Consider the following 22,241-nt stretch of genomic DNA (forward strand, 5'->3'; position numbering starts at 1 on the left):
ACTTCAATTCAGTCAGGGGGCTACTACAAAATTCAAAAATCGAAGTTCGTATCGTATTATCCTTGTCACTCTCGTATTAAATAACATTAGTCTCAGCGGGACGGTACGGTACAATACGAACTTCTAATTTTGTAGTAGCCCTCCTATACGTTTTCGTTCAGTCAGTTCATTTCGTACACTTCACTCGATCGCTCATTCATGTCACAATTTTATCTCATTCATTCATTCATTTGTTTTTCTTTCTCCTGCCTGTCCTGACTGACTACGACGGACGACCGACCACGTTGATCTTCATCACAACAAGTTCATAGGCTTTGCAGAAAGAAATTAAACAGGTAAGCAAGCAATATAAAAGAGGCTTTAATTATTTTAACGAATTACTGCGATTTATTTGGTATAGGTATTCTCTTTCGTTTTGGATTCGCTATACCTAGCACAATATTTTTAATCCAAGTCAAGTTTCTAAAAGGTTGAGCGAGTAGGTAAGGACTTTCTAAACTTAAAATAATGCCAAAGAAATCTATTGAAAAAATTACATTATCATCTTCCTAGTTTATTTGTGTACCTACTCCAGTTAATTGCTAAAAAAGAGGACGCGTGATCCGCCATCATTGTTTTCAAACAAACCGTTGGCTCAGCGAAATTTGGTACTGACTGGTACTAATGGTATTTTCTGAGTTAAAATGGCATTTTATGTATTCAGATAAAAATTAGCATTGAAAATTTTAACTTATCTACTCTAAATCTGCAGCGTAATGTTAATTTTGGAGTCGAATCAGTGAATAAAAATAAAACGTTATATTTCAACAACTTTGATCGTGTTTTAAAATCAGTTAGTGGTGGTTTCCCGTGGGAAATTGCGAATCACAAACACCGAATCACCACACCGACGAATTGGAGTAGGTATCTTTTATAACATGACTTTCACTCCTCCATTTTGTCACCTTTTTTGCGTAACTCAAATTACCAACATAACATAACATAATAATAAGTTAAACTACAAGACGAAACAACAAAGTATTAAAAAAAAACCACGCCGCGCGATCAGATCAACTTTTGATGCTATTTATTTTGTTTTTTTTTTTTGACTAGTCGAAACATGTCTGAACAACCTCGTGGAAGAGGAAAAGCTAGGGGGCGGGCGGGACGTGGTAGCCAAGAGGGTGCCGGGCAGCCCCCGCGACGGCCTGGCGAGCAGCCGCAGCAGCCGGGGCCTGCGGGCCCGCGGCCGCAGCCGCCGTCTGCGTGGGGGCCGCCCGCTGTCGCACCGCCCGTCCGAGCCGGGGTACCCACTCCGACGGCTCAGGCTGGAAGAGCCTCCTACCGAAACACACCTTCCACTCATGAACATCCGGGTGATGTTGATATACAGCAGCGAATGCAAAAAATTGATTTAGGTAAGTAAATAATTATACTATTCTGATTTTGAAACTAGTTTTTGTTTGTAACTTTATGGGCGTCCTGTCATGTCCTTCCTATAAATACTTATATATGTCTCATTACTGAGTACAGGCCTCTCGGACTGACAAGGACAAATTCCCATATTGATTGCTCGATAAGGACAGCGAACTTCATGTTTGGCAATAACTGGTTCTCAGGTGTACAGATTTCTACCAGTGAAAAGCCTGATTTCATTTGTGTTAAATTTATTAGGTTGTGGCAGTGATTAGTTAGACTGATATAGCCTAAAAGCACTTGATTGTCATGAAGCTCTTTAACAATGAATGTAATTTTGTCTTGGAGAGACTAGACTTGGAACTACAAGAAGTGTTTTTGTTTTAAGTTGCAACAATATTAAATTGGTCTTGTCGAGTACAGAGATCCCACATATTACAAAATGATACAAACCTTGAGTAAGTTGTGTAAGGTAGGTAGTGTACAAGGATAGGGAATGTGATTGGGAGTATATTAAACAATAGGTATGCATGACTTCTGATTAGTTTGTTACTTCAGTAAAGAAAGTTTTCTTCTATATAAAATATTTGGGGCAAAACAGAATAATAAGAGATTGATATAATCATATTGCTGTAAAGTATATTTGTTGCAAGAAAGGAAAGCCAACAACAACAATTATGTTGTGAAATAAGATTCTGTACAAAAAAATTAGGTACTTTTACCCACCTTATCAACTGTCAAATAACTTGTCCTACTTCATGGCCAGGTTAACTACAATTCTCAGATTCCATGCAACAATTAGCAAGTGTAGCTATTTGATGGAGTGAATATAAAGCTAGTTTTTTTTTAATATTCTACATTTGTAACAATGATGTAAGTAATCATTGTTTTTCTTCTTTTCCTAAATTACCATCCATGATATTCTGGTGGCTAAGCATTACTATGCAATAATGAAATACAGTGATAAATAATTGAATGATCTTTTTGCGGATGAGCTCTAAAACAGACATGGTTGTGCATGGTTTTGTGGAGAACGGTAAATCACTGTATTTTAATTACAATCACAACGGAAACAGTTTTTTCTTCTAAGTCAACCAACAGCTGAAATGACTGGGTGCTGATATGATATCAGCACATGGGACATGACAACTTAAATACAACAATGATAAAAAGTAATATAGACCTACTTTGTATTCCTCTATGTACTATTTTTAATAATTGTATACTTGAAGGAGTCTTTCCAACTGCGCTTAAGCGGGCTAAAGTTATAGCGGTGCATAAGAAAGGCTGTAAATTAGACACTAATAATTTGATAAAGGCCTAACTAATACTGCAATAAGAGTGTACAATAAATTGGATAATAGCATAAGGGGGTGCAGTGATCTGAGAACACGTTAACGAAAACTAAAAGACTATTTTATGACTAGACCCTATTACTCTATTAAAGAATACTATTTTATGACTAGACCCTATTACTCTATTAAAGAATACTATGCAAATGCGTTAGACTAAAGTATCTACAGCATATCAAATTTTATTTGTTAATCAATTATTCCATTTGACATTTCCGTATTTAATTTTCATTGAAATGCTCATTTTATTCATTTATTCTAGATTACTTTTCAACACGAAAATGTATCTCTAATTCAATTTTATTAATTCGTTCTTCCTTTTGTTTAATTTGACTTTTAATTAATTGTTATTTTAATGTAATTGAATTGATTTTATTAATGTTTTTCTATCTTTGACATTGTATTTAGAATCTATTTTCCAATTTCATTCCTAATATAAAATAATGTTGTGTCTTCTAAAACTGTATTTACTGTACTGCATGCGCATTTGAATATGTTTTTAACGCAAATAAATGATTGATTGATTGATATCATTACGTTAGTGCTGAGCAAAATACATAATGATCAAGGAGCGGAATTCTCATAGCAAAAATCAAATGTCAAGAGGGATTGACTATTGTGTTTTATCGACTATTCCAGTTATAGATTTTTCACATGCTACCGATTTTTAACATTAGGTATTCTGTTACATTTGACCTCTTTGATAAGCCACTTGCATCTCTTTATTAAAATAATTATGTTACTTCACATTTGATGAGGCTTGAGTTTTCATAAGTATTATTTTATTCGGTTCCCATGTTAACCAAAATGGTTAATCGTAAAACAAAAACGTTTAACGAATGGATAAAGTATTACCCTTCTCTTCATTTTAAATGATTCTCTTACTTCTCTTAGTTTATGACAATGTAGAGAAAATTAATGACAATTCTTTGTTACTACAGACAAGATGACGAAAATATAATTAGTACAATATAGATTTCGATTCTGTTATTTTGAATGAAGGTTAGTTTATCGTCAGTTGCACTGTTTAACATTTCCGTTTCGGTTTTATGTTTAAATTTTAACAAACACACATGTCTATAAATTTGGTAGCCTATAGTATCCCAGCCTATAGCTTTTCAATGGATTGGAAGCAATGCTTCCCTTCGAAAAGTTTGCTTTTTTTACACTATAATAAATCTGTTTATAAATATCTTTAATTTCAGTAGCCTTTAGGCATAGGTCTCCTCCAATGCCTTCCACTGACATCTGTCATTTGCAACCCTTCTCCAGTTTGGACCCAGTCATCTTCCCAATCTTCCCATTTCAACTTCGTGTGATTTGTCTTCGAATGTATAGTTTTATCTAAATTTTTAGTGATGAGATATTATTAGGTGATATTCTTTATCATTTTGTAAATGTGTTTTTTTTTTTGTCATGATGTGTTGCCTGAATCTATTCTATTCTATTCTGATGTGCACAAATTGAAATCACAAAGATTGAAGAGGAAGATAGTATTTAAAAGAGATGAATTGAACTCGCAATGGAATTTACTTTAATCATTCAACAATATATCTAACTTAAAGATTTCTTAAAACAAAGGCCAGATCATATCTTTCAATTCAAATATTCAAAAAACAAGAAATGACGATGATCAAGTTAATTCAGTAGTATAATAAAATGATATTCAACTATACTTAATATCTAACAAAATAGAAAGTTGGTGTGACTAGTTTATGGGGCCTATCAACATTTTATTGGCCTTTCAAGAATTTGATATTTTTATGGCACTGTTAAGCTTAAGTTGTAAACATTCATTTCTTGAACTTCATTTTAGCTTAAATTATGGTGGTTAAAGGGACAAACAACTATTTTTCAAAATGCAGAGTTAACCAAGGAGCGGAATTTCTCATAGAAAAATTCAAACGTCAAAGGAATTGAACATAAGTTTTATTGACTATCGATAAATATTTTAGTAATTAATAAAACAGGAAATAGTAGGTACTTTTAAAATGCGCTTTTTAAGTAAGTTACAATTCAAATATAAAGAGCTTGAGCTGCTTTAAGTTAACTTTACATTTAGAGCAGTATATCGATGAAGAATCTTCATTGTAAATAAGTAAGGTATGTTTTTTAATCCATTTGTTAATGGTTTTTCTTTTAGGATTAACCATTTTAATAACACGGGAATGACTAAGAAAAACTCAAGCGATATAAATGTCATAATATGTGACGTTGACGCGATTTATTTTATTTTGATATGGAGATGAAAGTCGCTTATCAAAGAGGTCAAATGTTACAAGGCGATAATCAGAAGAGTCGATTCGATAACATCGATAGCTGGAATAGTCGATAAAACTTATGTTCAATCTCTTTGATGTTTGATTTTTGCTATGAGAAATTCCGCTCCTTGGAGATAACTTTAGGTTCATTGATTTATTATCATACATTTTTAGAAATCGTTATTCTTTCCTGTAGTTTGCCTTTGTGACATAAGTATATATATGTCAATGTTTGTCAATTGTGTTTGTTTATTTATTTTGTACAATAAAGAGTACACAGTACATACATACATACGTACTTTTTATTTAATTTTAAATGTTTCATTCATAAGCGTGTGAAATTTCCGTCACACGAAAAAATTTACATACCCTTATCCTCTTCAATGCATTTATTTACACCTACTGTACCGCCAACATAGGTATTTTTTATGAATACTGTTTTTAGGGGCACAAGCCAAGCCGGCTGCGGGAGGTGTAGGTGATGCCAGTGGAGCCAGCGGCCGCGGCTCCCGCCGAGGCGGAGGCCGGGTCCTTCCCGAGCAGCTCACTGTTCTCCGCACCCGTCCAGCTGTCTTACAGTCCAAGAAAGGTAATTAAAATCATTAATTAGCGTGGTGCCATAACTCCATACCGGGTTAATGTGGCCGGAAGGTTAAGTCGGAAGAAGTATAAAAAGTTTTTCCATATTATAATAAAATTATGACATTGCGACCTGCAAGGAATATCACCGTAACTCGCTTTTTGTCAATTTCGAGTTACAATCATTATTTTGCGAGAAATAAAATTATCCTTTTTTTTTAGCTCACCTTGTATCTCAACTCCTTTGCGTTTAAAAGTTAGAGCATGGAAAAATATTGTAAGTAAGGGTGCACTGTTGTAAATAAAATACCAACTTTAGTCAACATAGTCCTTTCAAACTAACTTTGTCGCAATGACATGAAAAAAAATTGCTTTAACTCCATATTATATACTGCTCAAAAGAAAAAAAGGGCCACGTGAATTTTATGGGTGAAACGAAAATACTAATAAATATAACTCCTTGGTCTAAAATTGGTTTAATTAATAAAACATAACACAGTTACTTAAATTTTCATTCAATTAAATGTATTCAATTAAAAACGAAAACACATTTTTGATTTCATTTTACCGGTAAAATTCAAGTGGGCCTTATATTATTTTAAGTAGTACCTATACTAACATTGAATACTTACAAAGAGAATTGTATGTCTTGAGTTTCAACACAATTTTCAAAACGTAATGTTCACCATCGTAAGTCACTAATAAGGAGAAAAGAAAGGAGGAGGAGGGGGAGGGGGGAAAGGGAAATGTAGGTATTTGTGACAAAACAATCATAAAATTCTTTTTCACTTCTCATGCTCGTAAAGTTCTTGTTTATGCTGGATCTAGGTAACATAAAATGACTTTGTGTGATCTAGTGCATAAAGTAAAATCTTCGTCTAATTCTCGTATCATAAATTAGCTGCGACTAATTTGTTTATCGCTATCCCACATGAACTGCAATTTTCTTAGATCAAAACTATACCTAGATATCTCTAACTATTTTCATTTATTAAATCGCTTCAGACGTTGCATGATTTAGTAACGAACTAAAGAATATCTTCACATACTCTCTTTATAATATTAGTGGAATATTTCACTGCATTTCTGCATAGGTGGCTCGTGGGTTGCGCAAATTCCAAGGCTCAAGTTACTAACAGGCGATCAACTTACAATTATTGTTGAATTTAATTTTTTCTCCTTATCAAATGCGGTTTACTGGGTACTTGTACCTACTGATGGCAATGTTATCGTCCTATAGGAGCTTGAGCATGAGTAAATAACACGAGCTTTACTGATTTATGTTAAAAATGACTAGTGGGGTATTTCACTTTTACAAGCTTTTATTTAATTTTGGTTCTTAGGCTTTGATTAAATATTAAATTGTTAATAGGTAGGTATGTACAGGTACAGTCAAGTGTAAAAATATGAACAAAAATAAGTACCACAGACTCTTATTCCGGGTGTAGTTATTGTACGACCTGGACAATGCTCGACCGATTTTGTACGACCTGATAATTCAATCTCATGTCACTTGGAACACGGGTCGAGCTTTATCACCCTGTACCGATAATTTTCAAGGTGCTATGGGACAACCTGATTTTGTACGACCTAATAATCGGAGCACACTTTTGACAGCAAGCAATCGATTCGCACAATTGATCATGTTTTTCGTGTACACCGAATATTAATAAATTTAGTAGAAAACTAGCTGTTGCCCGCGGCTTCGCCCCCGTTATACTTTTTCTGTATTTTCTTCTATAAAAACCTTCTCCTGATAGTATCAAACACAACAAAAAAAGAATTAACGAAATCGGACCAGTCGTTCCCGAGTTTTGCGCTTAGCAACACATTTTACGTTTCATTTTTATTTATATAGATAACTTAATTTGGTCCTGGCGCTTCGCCGGCCGCTACCGCAGCACGCTCGGCTCGCGCATTGTGGTCACAATTGGACCTAACACAAATCTATGGTCATTCGATTCGATTGGATTCCGTATCGAAAATATAAAAAAAAAAACACTCGAAAAAAAACAATCACGATTGGATTCCGATTATAACGACTTACATAACAGGCCGAGCAAAAATTTGGACACACTAATAATGCACGACCTAATATTGTACGACTTGATAATTCTAATCCAAAATTAGTTCGTATTATCAAGTCGTACAGTGATGGCTAAGCAGTATAGGGTCGAGCATTACTGATCCCCTTTATTCCGACGCAATAAGGCCGTAGTAACATATTTTTGAGTGGTTCTAATAGATATACTTATTTTTGCACTTGACTACCTACACTGCAAGATAAAGACTGAAGCCAATGTTTGCATGAGAAAGCATTCATCTTCAGACTTAAAAACACTTAGACTTAAAAACAGATAAACAACAAGATGTACTAACAAGTATACCGCCTTTCTTGATGTAGCTTAGTTGCAATTGCTTGATTAACTTACATTACTGCTCGTGTTAGGAACAGTAAATAAATATGTACTTGTCAAAGTTTAAACTTTTATTCTGTTCTGTAAGTAGGCCGCAAAGGGCTTTTTAACATGACACTTTTTTTATACTGCCGCCGGTATAAAAAAAGTCGTCTATAACTACGTGTAACGCCTTACTACCAATGTACTGATAATTTGCTTCCTGTGTGCGCGCTGTTCTACTATCTACTTGCTCGCCTCATTCCACTTGATAGTGACTCGCTACTACAGTCCCTGTGGCACTATTTGCCCAATGAGTGCGAGCGAGACACAAACAATAATTTATGCCTAACCAAGTATTTGGAACCGGTACTATAAATACCGATACATAAAAATATAATAGGGTGTTCGGTAAAAAATGGATAAGCTTTGTTCGGGTGGAGCACGCTTAGGACGTTCTATAAACGTGTTTTAAGTGTCACGTTTTCGAGATATTTATACTTTTGTTTTATCTTGAAAAATGCCACCCTTGTCCAAGTTTTTGACTTTTTTTGTTTGGTTAGTTATTTTTTATTGTATTTTTTTTTTTCAATATTGCTAAATAAATGTAACAAATAAATGTACAACAAAGTAACAAAACAAATGTAACAAGTAAGCATCTATGCGACTTTTAAAAAAATCGTTTTTTGTGTTTTTCCTTTTTGATACCACATTAATATAACTTCGAGCTCCTGCGGTAAAAAAAACACTAACACTTATGAAACAACAGCTTTAAATAATACTTGTTTAATGGTAATAAAACAAATGTTGTATTACTTTGAAAACTTAAAAAACACGACAGGCGACAAAACAGATTTGATTTCTAGCACGTTTTCTTAGTGAATATTGATATAAATAAATTAAAAGAATGATGAATCATAAAATAAGTAAAATTAAGTACAAACTTGAAACATGTGTCTGAAGGCTAAAAAAATAGTCTTAGATTTTTAGCTAAGTACTGTGCACACTCCATTTACAATCTAATTTTATAAATTATGCATATATTTTTTATATAAATCATTATTACCAAATACCAACCAAGTGGTATTAAAAAAAATATTTTTCAAATTTGAAATTGTTTTCTTTTTTACTGGTACTGGTTTAAAGCCCTGGCCCCACACGTTTCTGAACATGAATAATATGTATGTATAACAATGTGTTTACGTTTGCATATTTGTAGGTACGTCTGGCGAGCCATTGGACTTGCTGGCCAATTACTTCACGGTCCACTCCACGCCCCAGTGGCGCCTGTACCAGTACCACGTCGACGTCGATCCAGAGGAGGATAACACGAGCGTGCGCAAGGCTCTGCTCAGAGTCCATGCCAACACGATTGGCGGGTAAGCATGGTGTACTAAGAGTTAAGAGTATTGCTTACATAATTTTATTGTTCTAATCTGCCTTAAATTGCACAACCTACTGAAATCTAGTCCTCTTCTTTCGGTTCGAAAGGTTTGGTAAGTTTTCTCTATGTACCGGTTTTGACTCATTTATTGTGGTGTTCAGTAAAAGGTCATTGTATTGTAATTTTAGCGTCCAATCATGGCATATAAGGTATAACACTACTAAAATTATTAATCCATACTAATATTATAAATGCGAAAGTGTGTGTTTGTGTGTATGTTTGTCCGTCTTTCATCGTCGTGATTTTTGGCATAGAGATAGTTTATTGGCCAGAGAGTGATATAGGCTACTTTTTATCCCGATACAATCCCAAACAGCGCGCGATAACCGAATTCCACGCGGGCGAAGCCGCGGGCAAATGCTAGTTTTTTTTTTTTTTTTTGTTAAAGTCCAGCCTTATTTTGTTCATATATATACACAATGCAAATGAAATACATGCATAATTATATAGATATTTTACCACTATACTTGATATTTAATCTCATTTTAGATACATCTTTGATGGATGTGTCTTGTATACTGTCAAAAGACTGCACCCTGACCCGCTTGAGCTGTACTCTGACCGTAGAACAGACGAACAGAGAATGAGGCTTCTCATCAAGGTATGTGGCATGTCAAACTGATACATAAGCACAAATTGTAATTTATTGTGTTTATAATATTTTGAAATGCACCTTTGCAGCTCACTTGTGATGTCAGCCCAGGTGATTATCACTACATACAGATATTCAATCTGATCATCCGCAAGTGCTTCAGGCTGCTACAGCTTCAGCTCGTCGGCAGGGATTTCTTTGATCCTGATGCGAAGGTACGTGTACAAAATGGATCTAATCAATTAGTTACACAACTTCTTTCACATACACCAATTGACCTAGTCTCAAACTAAGCAAAGCTTGATGGGGTACTACAATGGATAAACATACTTTTATTTATAGATATAGAGACTTTAATACATATTAAATGTCCAAGACTCAAAGTTAACCTTCATATTTTTCATACAAGTATACCCTGACTGGGGATAGGAGTTGGGACCTCAAGCTCAAGCAAGTCAGGATCTCTAACCCATAGGCTTTCTGGTCGTCTATGAACTACTTATTATAACAGAAAAAGGCATTTTTTTTTAAACAAGATGATGAACAATAACTACTTAATTGTATATGCATTGTATTTTTGAAGAGATTGACAACTTAGGAAATGTATAAAAGCAGGTTACTACTGTATTAACGGCAAAAAAAATCATATTTGTTTTTTAATTAACATTACTGATCCGTATCAATATCTCATAAGACGACAAACCAACAACTCTTCTAATCTCTCTAATTGGGTCAATTAACATACTATGTAGGTCGTTTCTATGGAAATATCTCCTGGATCACTCATTAAAAGTACCATTTAATTAATGGGATACAAATTCACCAAAAGTTAGGGGTTGTGACTGTTAGAGTTAGACCTTCATGGCTCATCTCTTGAGCATGCTAGAAGTAAATATGAAATAATTTATTTTGCTTTAGACTTGGTAGCAAGTGGTTTTTGTAAATAGAACTATTATGCAGTGACGTGTATAATTAATTATGTAGAGCTTGTCTAAGCTAAAAAATTTGCTCATGTGCATAAATGCGGTGGTAGGGCGCGTCATTTCAGATTAGACAAGCTCTAACAAGCTAAGTATGTGATTTCTCCAGGCTGTAAAGTTATCATTTCCAGGTCGATATCCCAGAATATAAGCTCCAGATATGGCCAGGATATAAAACTACGATCAATCAGTACGAGGATCGTCTCCTCATGGTGACAGAGATCACGCACAAGGTGCTGCGTATGGACACAGTGCTGCAGATGCTGCAAGAGTACGCGGCCACCAAGGGTGCCAACTTCAAGAAGACCTTCCTCGAGGATGTCGTCGGTATGTTCAATTTTTTTTTTTACGCAAAAAGTGGGGAGTTATAAGTTTGACCGCTCTGTGTGTGTGTGTGTGTGTGTGTGTGTGTGTGTGTGTGTGTGTTACATTTATAAAACACACCTTGTACGTTTTTAGGCAAAATCGTAATGACTGACTACAACAAGCGCACATACCGCGTGGACGATGTGACGTGGACTGAGAGCCCGCTGTCCACCTTCAAAATGAAGGAAGAGACTGTCAGCTACATGGACTATTATCAAAGGGTGAGATTTATTCACATAGTGCGCTTAGTGGTTGTGGGGAGTAGCAATATATAGTCGACCAATTATATTTTTTTACAACAGTTCCTAAATAATAAGGCCGATTGTCACATTAAATTGTAAGTGAACATATCTTTTGATGTTTTAAACAATAACTACTGACTTGGAACTTTAGTCATCATCATTATATTGGCCGTAGGACGTCCACTGTTAGACATATACCTCCCCCCATAAACCTCCAGTTGCTTTAATTTGAAGAAGCCTGCATCCACTGAACTTGTGGCTTTTGTTGCTTAACAAACACAATATTCCAGAAATACAACATCCGCATCAACGACACGCGCCAGCCGCTGCTCATATCGCGTTCGAAGCCGCGTGAGATCCGCGCCGGCATGCCCGAGCTCGTGTATCTCATCCCGGAGCTGTGCCGCCAGACCGGGCTCTCTGACGAAATGCGCGCCAACTTCCAGCTCATGAAGGCCATGGGGGTCCATACAAAGATCGGACCCGACACTCGCATACAGAAGCTGCTCGCCTTCAATCGCCGGTTCACGCAGAATAAGGAGGTCGTGGCCGTAAGTACATCCCATTAACCTTAGTAGAATTTTTAGCTCTATCGACACTCGCGCAAGAATGCTACGGCACCCTATTTTTCTTTTTAGGAGCTCAACACATGGTCTCTAAAGTTGGCCAATGAGCTGGTCAGGTTCAAGGGGCGTCAACTGGCTCCAGAGAATATCGTGCAAGGTGGTGGCAACAAGTACCCGGCTGGTGACACCACTGAAGGATGGACACGAGACATGAGGTTAGTCATCACAAGGTTACTGATAATCAAATGCATGGTCTTGATCACTTACTACTTTTTTGTTTGTTAAGAGTAGAGTGAGCAAAAGATGCGTGTCCTAGTCTTCTAGAAAAATTTAGTCCGTGCGGGGGACAGCGACAAACCTATTGTGTTAGTAGCGACACAGACTTAGCTTGCGATGTGGCTCACATGCACATTATTGTAGTCTCAGTAGTCTGTCGCACGTCACTGTATTATGTAACGTGAACAGAAAGAACGCAACAATTAGAATGGAGATAGAACATTCACTCCAAGAATACATTTGTGTTCTGTTCTTAAGCAACTTTCACTACAAAGCGGAAAATTGGCTACAAGTGTAAAGCTAGTAACCCACTGACAGCGGAGGCGGCGCGGTGCGAAGGCAGTACTGGTTAGTACGCGCCACGCTTATTGTGTGGCCTCTTTCACGTTAGCTCGAATATTACAACCAGTACCGCCTCAACGCCGCGCCGCATCGCTCCGCCTCCGCTGTCAGTTGGTTTCTAATTTGACTGGTAGCAATGCGCGGCAGCGAATGTAGTAGACTTCACAGATGTGCTTGTTTGTAGGTCTAAGCCACTGCTGTCGATCGCGCAGTGCCCGTCGTGGGTGGTGATCACGCCGGAGCGGCAGCGCCGCGACACCGAGAGCTTCGTCGAGCTCATCCTCAAGACCGGCGGCGGCGCTGGCTTCCGGATGCCCAGACCTGAAATCGGTATACACCATTAAACGTTGTTTATTGTTCTTGGTCATTCTCATACGGGGTAGCAACCTGAAATGTTTGGGAACAGGTTTTGTCAAATGCTATGCAAAAATTCCAAAGAATAACTGCTTACATGGTGTTGTTGTTAAATAAAAATATATAGTATTGTATACATTGACGATCGGTTCCCTTTTATAGTGTCGATTCAGCGAGACGGCGCGATGGAGTATGCCAATATGTGTGAAAATGTCATCGCTAAGAAAAACCCGGCTTTGATCTTCTGCACACTCGCCAGGAACTTTGCGGACAGGTAAATATTTAAATCTGTGCACTGCAATATTCTTGCGAATAAGTAAAATATTTTTCCCCCTGCTTCGTATAATATACGAATTTGAGACAGAGCTGACAATGAAATGTGAATAAAAATCTGAACATGAAAATTTAAATATACAAGGATAATATTGTGATCTGTGCCATGGCTGGCACATGACTTATCTGGATCGTGTCGATTAATTTGGAAAGTGATATCTATCTCACGCGCGATCGATCCAGATAAGCCACGCCGCCATCTCAGTGCCTTAGACATATTCTAGTATATAAGCTAGCATGTACATAATGTAGAGAGTTCAGTGGTATTTCGAGATCAGTAAATGAGTCCAAGTAACCCGCACAAGATCTATTCACTCTCTCACACTTATTTTCCCCTAAATGATCTATGTGTGATATCCCTGATGATAATAATAAGTAATGACGGTTTTCTTCTGTTGCAGATACGAAGCGATCAAGAAGAAGTGCACAGTGGACCGCGCCGTGCCCACGCAAGTGGTGTGCGCGCGCAATATGTCCAGCAAGTCTGCGATGTCCATCGCTACTAAAGTCGCCATCCAGATCAACTGCAAAGTAAGCACTCTCTCTTTGACATTTGGGCTTGCACTTAGGAAAAATTTAATCATAATTTAATCGTAGTTCATGTTTCGTAGAGTTCAGTTCAGTATCAGGAGGTGAAAATCTTAAGTGAAACTTAGCTAGAGTAATTCAATGTTTTGAAATAAGGTACTGTCACCAGCACCAATATCTGATACGACTCTATTTCTAGGGCCGGAAGGACGTGTATCTGATATCTTTGCACGCTCCGCTGTGGCAGATATTAATGCTGGTGACTGTACACAAATGTATTAAATTGAACCTATGCCTTTCAAATCTAAATGTAGGCTAAACGAGAGATCTACGACTAATGGACCAGTACACAATGGCCCACTAGAAGTCATCATGAACAGGACCGATGGCAACAGCGCAAAATGGCAGACATTATCAGTAGGCAATGGGCGTTTTTCCATTAGCCAGCCCGGCACCAAAAATGCATGCATGCAAAAATGTATTCCTCGCTTTTTCACTTACCAGCGCCGTCCCCGTCGCCGGGGTAGCAAGCTTCCCACTCGGTGCTGGCCCGGCAAAACCGCATGTTTTGTATAATAATATGAATTGTGCTGAAGTCCGTGTCAGTAGTCAGTTCTGTACCACTCACTGAGCGTAAACCGGCATCGACACCGGCGCAGTGGAAAAACGAAGACCCGGCGCCGGTTCCGGTGCACGACCGTGCCGGCCGGTGCCGGACCGGCTAATGGAAAAACAGCCAATGGATCGTAGCGAATGGCAATGTGTCGGTTCTTTCGACACACTATAGAAATCGTGTTGCATCATGGCTGGTGTTGTTTGCACATAATGCTGATTGCTGATTTTTACGTCCATCGTTAGGTGTTTAGCTTAGCCAGACAGCACTGAACCAGAGACCATTGTGTGTACACTGATCATTCTGACGACGTGGCGCATGGTCGTGCAGACTAAGTAATGTAACGTTTTTGTGCAGTTGGGCGGTGCGCCGTGGACGGTGGAGGTGCCGCTGCCGAAGCTGATGGTGATCGGGTACGACGTGTGCCACGACACGCGCTCCAAGGAGAAGAGCTTTGGCGCGTTTGTGGCCACCATGGACCGCCAGATGACGCAGTACTACTCCATCGTCAATGCGCACACCTCGGGCGAGGAGCTCTCCGCCCACATGAGCTTCAACATTGCCACCGCGCTCAAGAAGTATCGCGACCGGAACCGTGAGTCACTAACAATACTGGCGACAGAATGCGCATCCGTTCCTTTTCACAGTCACAATTTAGGATATAACAAGCAGTTATGAATGTCGAAAAAAATCTACCACTGGTTCGGAAAAACCTCTGTTGAGAAGAATCCGGCAAGAAACTCAACGTGGTGTATTTTTTTTAAACAGATTTACAATATTATTAAATGCTATATATACATCACAAGTATTTAACAAAATTTCATTTTTAAATGGGGGGACCTTTTAGGGAAATTTCATATGACTTGTCCGTTGTTGGTATAAATCAAACTCAAATAAACTGGAAGTATGTAAAATGAAGATAACTCCCTATCAACTGAAATTAGTAAGCTATTTTTCCACCACTTACTGGCATACGATTGAGCTAAAATTTTATATAGATCTGTGAATTCGTTGACAATACAATAATCTGCTAGTGAAGTTCTGATGGTTTCGACTTGATATTTGGTATCCAAATATAGGGCAATTTCAGACTAGCGTTTTTTTCTGCGCGTAGACGCTCTTTTTTGGCATACGCGCGTAAGTTTGTAAACGCGCGCTACATTAAATCGAACACGCGTGTACGCGTCTGAAACGACATTTTCGCGCTTACACTTATACGAGCTCGATGAAACGAAACCCTGTGCGCCTGTGCGCGCGTACAGTCACCAGCACGGAGCGTGCTAAAATATCTGACACGTAGAGTCGTATCAGATATTTATGCACGCTTGTTGTGTCAGATATTGGTGCTGGTGACTGTACACGCGCTTTCAAAAACGAGCTTATTCGTGCGTATAAAGCGCTAGTCTGAAACCGTGGGGCTGATGATAATGCAAGTGCAGTAAGCAAAATGATGCTTTAATTAAAAATAAATATTAACAAAAACTTATTGTGTTTGAAGGCGTAAGTGAAGTTTTTTTAAGTACATATTTTAACCGCTCTAAATGATCTAATGGAAACAAAGTACTTGACTCATTGCAAATGAGTATTGAATAAGAAGTGACGTATTTGCTAACTTTTCCATTTGTTCGTGAACAGAATTCCTGCCGAGTCACATCTTCATCTACCGCGACGGCGTCGGTGACGGCCAGATCCCGTACGTGCATAGCCACGAGGTAAACATACTATCATAAAGTCTGCTGCAATTCAACACAGAAAATAATATAATATATAATATTTAATATTTCATATTTTGTACGGAATTGGAATTTGTTAAAATGAACTATTTGCTTAATACTTGGTTGCAAAGACCCTAGCCTTCCTTACAGCGGCACATCGAGCTGGCATAGAGTCGACTAACTTTTGTATGCGTTCATAAGGTCTGTTCGCCCACTGACTTTGCTTGAGAAAAAAAACCGCCTAGCTAGAGGAATTTCTGCATCTTACTCTGCGATCCAGCTCTTCCCACAAGTGCTCAATGGGATTTAGATCTGAATTTTGACTGGGCCATTCAAAAATCTTTACCTTTTTACACTTTAAGAACGCCTGGATATGTTTGGGGTCATTATCATGCTGCAAGGTGGCATATTTTCTTTGGCATAAGGTATCATGATGTGTATTGAGTTTATTTTCGTACACAAATCGATCCTTTATCCCGTCAATTTAACGAGGGGGCTGACTCCGTGGCGAGAAAAGCATTCCCAAACCATCACATTGCCACCACCATGCTTGACGTGGGTACTTGGTATCTTACATCGTGTCGTTTAATGTGTGGACGTCCCACGTACTTGATGCCATCCGATGGCATTAAATTAAACTTACTCCGTCGCTCCATACATTTTTTGACCAATCAGTACTTGTCCACGACTTGTGACGAATTGCAAACGCTAATCTCGCTGTCTTATTCTCTCCCGAAATATCCGGCTTTTTAGACGGGAGTCGGCCATATAATCCTTGCTCTCTCAGGTGTCGTTTAACAGTGGAAACATGAATATCGTCTCTACTTTGAAAAAATCTCGTATCTCAAATCAATATGTCGCTCAGAAATTTTTTATTCTTTGAGATACGAGCTTTTTTAAGAGTAGTGACGATATATTTGTTGAAATTTTTATTTTAATTCGTCTTTGATCGCCTCTGCAGATTTTCGCGGATCTTCTGTGGAAAGTTTTTTGATTACCCGATCAGTTGAAGTCATTATCGATGACGACCGCTTTTGGGCTCGTTAAGGACATTCTTTCGAGCCTCAAACAATTTATTTCAAACGCTAATAAGCTGTCAGGATACTCCAAAAGTTTCGTGAAACTTCAGCTTGCGACTTGCCCTTTTTGAGCGCACCCACAACAGCCTGTTTTATATCGTTTGAATATTCTTTGTATTTCGGCATGTTACAAGCAGTCTACTGATATTTGTTCATGAAATATTTGGGAAGTGCATGCTTATTCTTAGTAAAAAATTAAAATAATATACTTGGTCAAAATATGTTTGAATACCTAAGTAAAATGTAAAATTTTGGGGCTAGTTAAATATTATTAAAATTCGATCAATTCGAGGATGTCTTAAGCCATTCATTATTTTAGCAACAAATACGTAGGCATAATAATATGATTAACATAATATAATATCGAAACTTTTGTTGGAGTCAAAATACTTTTGATCGCTACTGTACATATATATTCGTGCAAAATTACAGATTTCTAGCATTGACAGTCCTTGAGCAAAGCCGCGAACGGACAGACAGACATGGCGAAACAAAAAGGGTTCCGTTTTTTTCTTTTGGCTACAGACCCCTAAAAATTGAAAAAAATGTGTGTTTGTTGATATGTAACTGGAAAACAATACTGACTAGATAGTTAACTTGTTGGTGATATTATAGGATAAACCAGTGACAACAGTTAAGAACAAAACTTATGCTACCAATTAACAACTTTAAAAGTTAGCTGCTCTAGGTAAAATACTACTAGACTGACTTACAAGTGCCTAATGATCTTAAGTTAAAATATTATTAGTCTGTAACAATCATTTCCTTTTTCTTATCAGGTCGAAGAGATAAAAAAGAAGTTGCATGAGATATACGGCGGCGACCAGATCAAGATGGCGTTCATAATAGTGTCGAAGCGCATCAACACGCGCATCTTCGTGAACCGCGGACGCGGCGGCGAGAACCCGCGCCCCGGCACCGTCATCGACGACGTCGTCACGCTGCCTGAGAGGTCACTACAATTACACTAATAACCCCCTGTTTCACCGTTCATTGGTTAATTTTGTGACAGATATTTATTGTGATGCCGTCTCTGTTTGTTTTGTCCGAATAGATGGAGACGACGTCACATTTGTTTATCTGTCAAATAAAATTTATCAACGAGTGGTGAAACAGGCCCTTCATAATTATAAACGTGCAAGTTCGTAAATGTGTCTATGGTCGTTACTCTTTCTTGCTAAAGCTTCTGGACGAATTTGAATGTAATCCGGTATGCATCTGGATCCCCGGATTAACATAAAAACTACTTTTTATCCCGATATTCCCAAATGATCGCGATTTGCATAACTAAAATCAAAAGAAAAATCTCACAACGGCTGTTTTTAAAAACTCACCTGCTCTGATTATAGTTTTAGTATAAACGGATATAACCAAAGTTTGCATGGATTGTTCGCAGGTACGACTTCTTCCTAGTCTCTCAAAACGTGCGCGAGGGCACCATCGCGCCGACGTCCTATAACGTCATTGCAGACACGTCAGGGCTCACTCCAGACAGGGTAAGTTACAATCACAACTTCGCCACGCATTTGTGCAGTTTTATTCCTTCTTTGATGTTCACAGTGAACTGTCTCTTTTGCATAGGTTTACATACGAACTGATATTTAGAAGCAAAACATTTTTTCGATTGCTTTTGCCTAGGGTTCAAACCACCTTTCAAATGCGAAACCACCTATATTGTATTCCGATCCAATTTATGACAAGCGTAAACAAAGACGCCATTAACCCGACTATAGACATTTAGTGATGTGAAGTATATCGATTATTTATTAATTGAATAGATCAACGTATTTTTATCTATTTTATTATTTACAATACTTGATTTAATTCCAAAAACTGTTTATTCAATTAGAAAAACAATAACTATTTTTTAATTTTAAGGAAAGTAAATAAAAATCGCTTATTCATCCGCGCATTAATCGATTTTTAAAATGTCATATTTTCCACCATCTACGCTGGTCTATGCTACTACAGATTATATACATGTTTTAATCAAGAAATAACGTGTAATTTTGACGAAATTTTTTTTGAAATGAAAAATAAATTGAAAATACAAACTGAAATATAGATGCACAGTGATGGTCTTATTTTTCTGTTTTTTCTGTGCATCTATATTTCAGTTTGTATTTTCAATTTCGGTTTTACGGGATGACCGTAAAAGTAAAAATTTGGAATTGAAATAAAAAATACAAAAACATTCCAAAAAACCAATTTTGAAAAATAAATATTGAAATCAAGTGAGTTTTGGTGAAAAAAGTGATTAGACATCTAGTTAAAAGACGCGAATTCTAGATAAATGTGTTATTGATTCGATCCAGTGGGTGTTTATACAAGAATTTTGATGAAATCGATTTGTTTATACTTTCAATAAATTGGATAGGCATAACATATATGAAATGTATTGTGCTTTGCAGTTTGAATTCCTAATTCACAAAACTGGGAAGAGGCTTTGGGTCCAGCTTTGGGGTGTAGCTAGAGAGAGTGATTTGCACAGCCATCGATTATCATAGATTGTTCTGAGCTAACCTTCCTCTAATAAAGATATGCATTGAAACGTGGGTTGCGGGTTAGTTAACCGCTTTACTGTAAACCTCGGCCAAAGTAGGTAGGTGTCATGTACAAAACTCAACCCAAACCCAGGGTTAAGGCTCCGTTTTCACCTGAGATGTGTGAGAAATGTGTTTTTCATGAACTGATAGAAACGCTTCATTTCCTAGCCTCGCTCCGCTCAGCTACTACGAGGATAGGTAAATGAACCGTTTCTATTGGTTCACGATATCATGAACCATGGTGATGAAGCTGTGGTGGCAGAGTGGTTTGACCTATGGCCTCTCAAGCCGAGGATCGTGGGTTCAAACCTCGGCTCGCACCTCTGAGTTTTTCGAAATTCATATGCGGAATTACATTTGAAATTTACCACGAGCTTTACGGTGAAGGAAAACATCGTGAGGAAACCTGCACAAACCTGCGAAGCAATTCAATGGTGTGTGTGAAACACCCAATCCGCACTGGGCTCGCGTGGGAACTACTGCCCAAGTCCTCTCATTTGAGGGGAGGCCTGTGCCCTGCAGTGGGACGTATATAGGCTGGGATGATGAGGATGATCATGAAGACACATTCCTCGCAACACATCCTCGCACATCTTTGGTGAAAACGCAGCCAGCCTAACGATTTAGTTTTCAACCCTGAAACGTGCAAGCGGCCCTAAGACACTGGAATAAGAGTAGTCTGTCTTCTGAAAATTAGTTAATGTCCTCGTCTGTTCCAGATGCAACTGCTGACGTACAAGCTGACGCACATGTACTTCAACAACTCGTCGGCGGTGCGCGTGCCCTCCGTGTGCCAGTACGCGCACAAGCTGGCCTTCCTCGCCGCCAACAGTCTGCACAGCCAGCCGCATTACTCGCTCAGTGAAACTCTCTACTTTTTGTAGACGATAACACAATAGGGTGCTCCAAGAAATTTATGTTTCACTTTCTCCGCAATGCGCTCTTTATTCGATTAGACTTCTTTCTTCATAATTTGACTATTTTTATAAATTGACAAAAACCAGACGTGTTCCTGCAAATAGTTAATATTTTTGATGTTGAACGAGCCGCGATAGATTGTGCTAGTGATAATTTCAAAAAGTGATCGTACGTATTTGACAACTTAAAACTATTTTCCTTGTAAATCCGAGTGACCTCTGAATGAACCTTAGCTAGCATAATTTTGATATAGTTATTATTAGCCAAACAAGATAAGACTTTGTGGAGCAAAAAAAAAACTTGGATCACCCTAGTAGACAGCCAACCCACCAAAACCCACAATTCAGACGAGCTAAATATTGACGACAATCTCCAGTTGTAACGCGGGACATCGATCACATTAACCAAACTTACCACTGACCGTCCAATTCCGTAACTCGGTGTTTTGTCTTTTATAGCACTATTCTTTTGGCGTTTTTCAACCCATACATGGAACATAACTGTAATCAGAATAATGATTATTATTTAAAAAATAAAATGCGATAACATAAAGACCGGTAAGCGTTATATCTAATTTATGATTTTTGATCTGTCAGCAAACTATAAGATGGCGGTGGCATGAGTTGGTTAACGTGATCATAAACGTGTAAAGCCGAGTTTAGACTTGCAAGAAAAATCCTGCAATTACATTGCGAGACCGTAAAGCTATCGAGTTTGTAGTGGTCAATCAAGTGCCGCAATGTAATGCAACGATTTTTCTTGCAAGTCTAAACTCGGCTTTAGAGATAGTGAACCTTTAGCTTGTCTTGAAAGGTTTAAACGTATAGTTAGGGAATGAAAGGATGGAATGGATGGCTTCCTGCTCATGAAACAGTTAGTAGCTCGCAAGGCTGTATAGGCAGACGAGCAATACGTAAGGGCCCGTAAGTGCAAGGAAAGCGGTTTATGTACAGCCTGTAATTGACCTTTGAGCAAACTGCAATGTGCGACCTGATAATTCGTGCTCTTAGTCAAATTACATGGGAGTAATTATCAGGTTGTGCAATATTTAGGTATGGTATATTCCGGCGACAATACGTGGACATTCATACATTCGGTGCCCTACCAGGTATCTACTTTACTGCAATTTGTATAAAAAAGTGGAATCAAGTTAAAAAACCTACTCACCGTACATTAACCGCACCCAATGCAAGGATACCCGTAATATGCGCTACTCCGCTTGTACGATATAAAGCCCCGTGTCTAGAACTTTCTCTCTCATGGAGTTCAGTAGCTACTTCATAGACTGGGACTTTCCTATCTTTCCCCAACTATTCGAAAATCTGTTTTTAATGTGTTCTTAGGAATATACAATCTGTATTTTC

General features: G+C 38.0%; 1 protein-coding gene across 1 annotated transcript; it reads left to right on the forward strand.

Annotated features, from left to right (window-relative positions):
* The first annotated feature begins 220 nt into the window (after positions 1–220).
* Positions 221–21,086, forward strand: LOC141431883 (piwi-like protein Siwi). Its single transcript, XM_074093165.1, has 18 exons — positions 221–335; positions 1,093–1,397; positions 5,454–5,597; positions 9,203–9,362; positions 9,917–10,028; positions 10,109–10,234; positions 11,131–11,326; positions 11,459–11,586; positions 11,898–12,158; positions 12,246–12,388; positions 12,976–13,121; positions 13,308–13,419; positions 13,880–14,009; positions 14,977–15,214; positions 16,255–16,331; positions 18,193–18,365; positions 18,810–18,909; positions 20,679–21,086. Exons 2-18 carry the CDS (start codon positions 1,100–1,102, stop codon positions 20,841–20,843), a joined length of 2,709 nt encoding a protein of 902 aa, XP_073949266.1. The 5' UTR covers positions 221–335; positions 1,093–1,099; the 3' UTR covers positions 20,844–21,086.
* The last annotated feature ends 1,155 nt before the right edge of the window (positions 21,087–22,241 follow it).

The sequence above is a fragment of the Choristoneura fumiferana genome, chromosome 10, assembly GCF_025370935.1.
Source record: "Choristoneura fumiferana chromosome 10, NRCan_CFum_1, whole genome shotgun sequence".
Taxonomy (NCBI): domain Eukaryota; kingdom Metazoa; phylum Arthropoda; class Insecta; order Lepidoptera; family Tortricidae; genus Choristoneura; species Choristoneura fumiferana.

Bases quoted from the DNA above. Each gene is read 5' to 3' on its own strand.
- LOC141431883 (XM_074093165.1), top strand. From the start codon at position 1,100: ATGTCTGAACAACCTCGTGGAAGAGGAAAAGCTAGGGGGCGGGCGGGA. The intron at 12,389-12,975 runs GTTAGTCATCAC...GCTTGTTTGTAG, and splicing joins GGATGGACACGAGACATGAG to GTCTAAGCCACTGCTGTCGA. The intron at 16,332-18,192 runs GTAAACATACTA...TTTTCTTATCAG, and splicing joins CGTACGTGCATAGCCACGAG to GTCGAAGAGATAAAAAAGAA.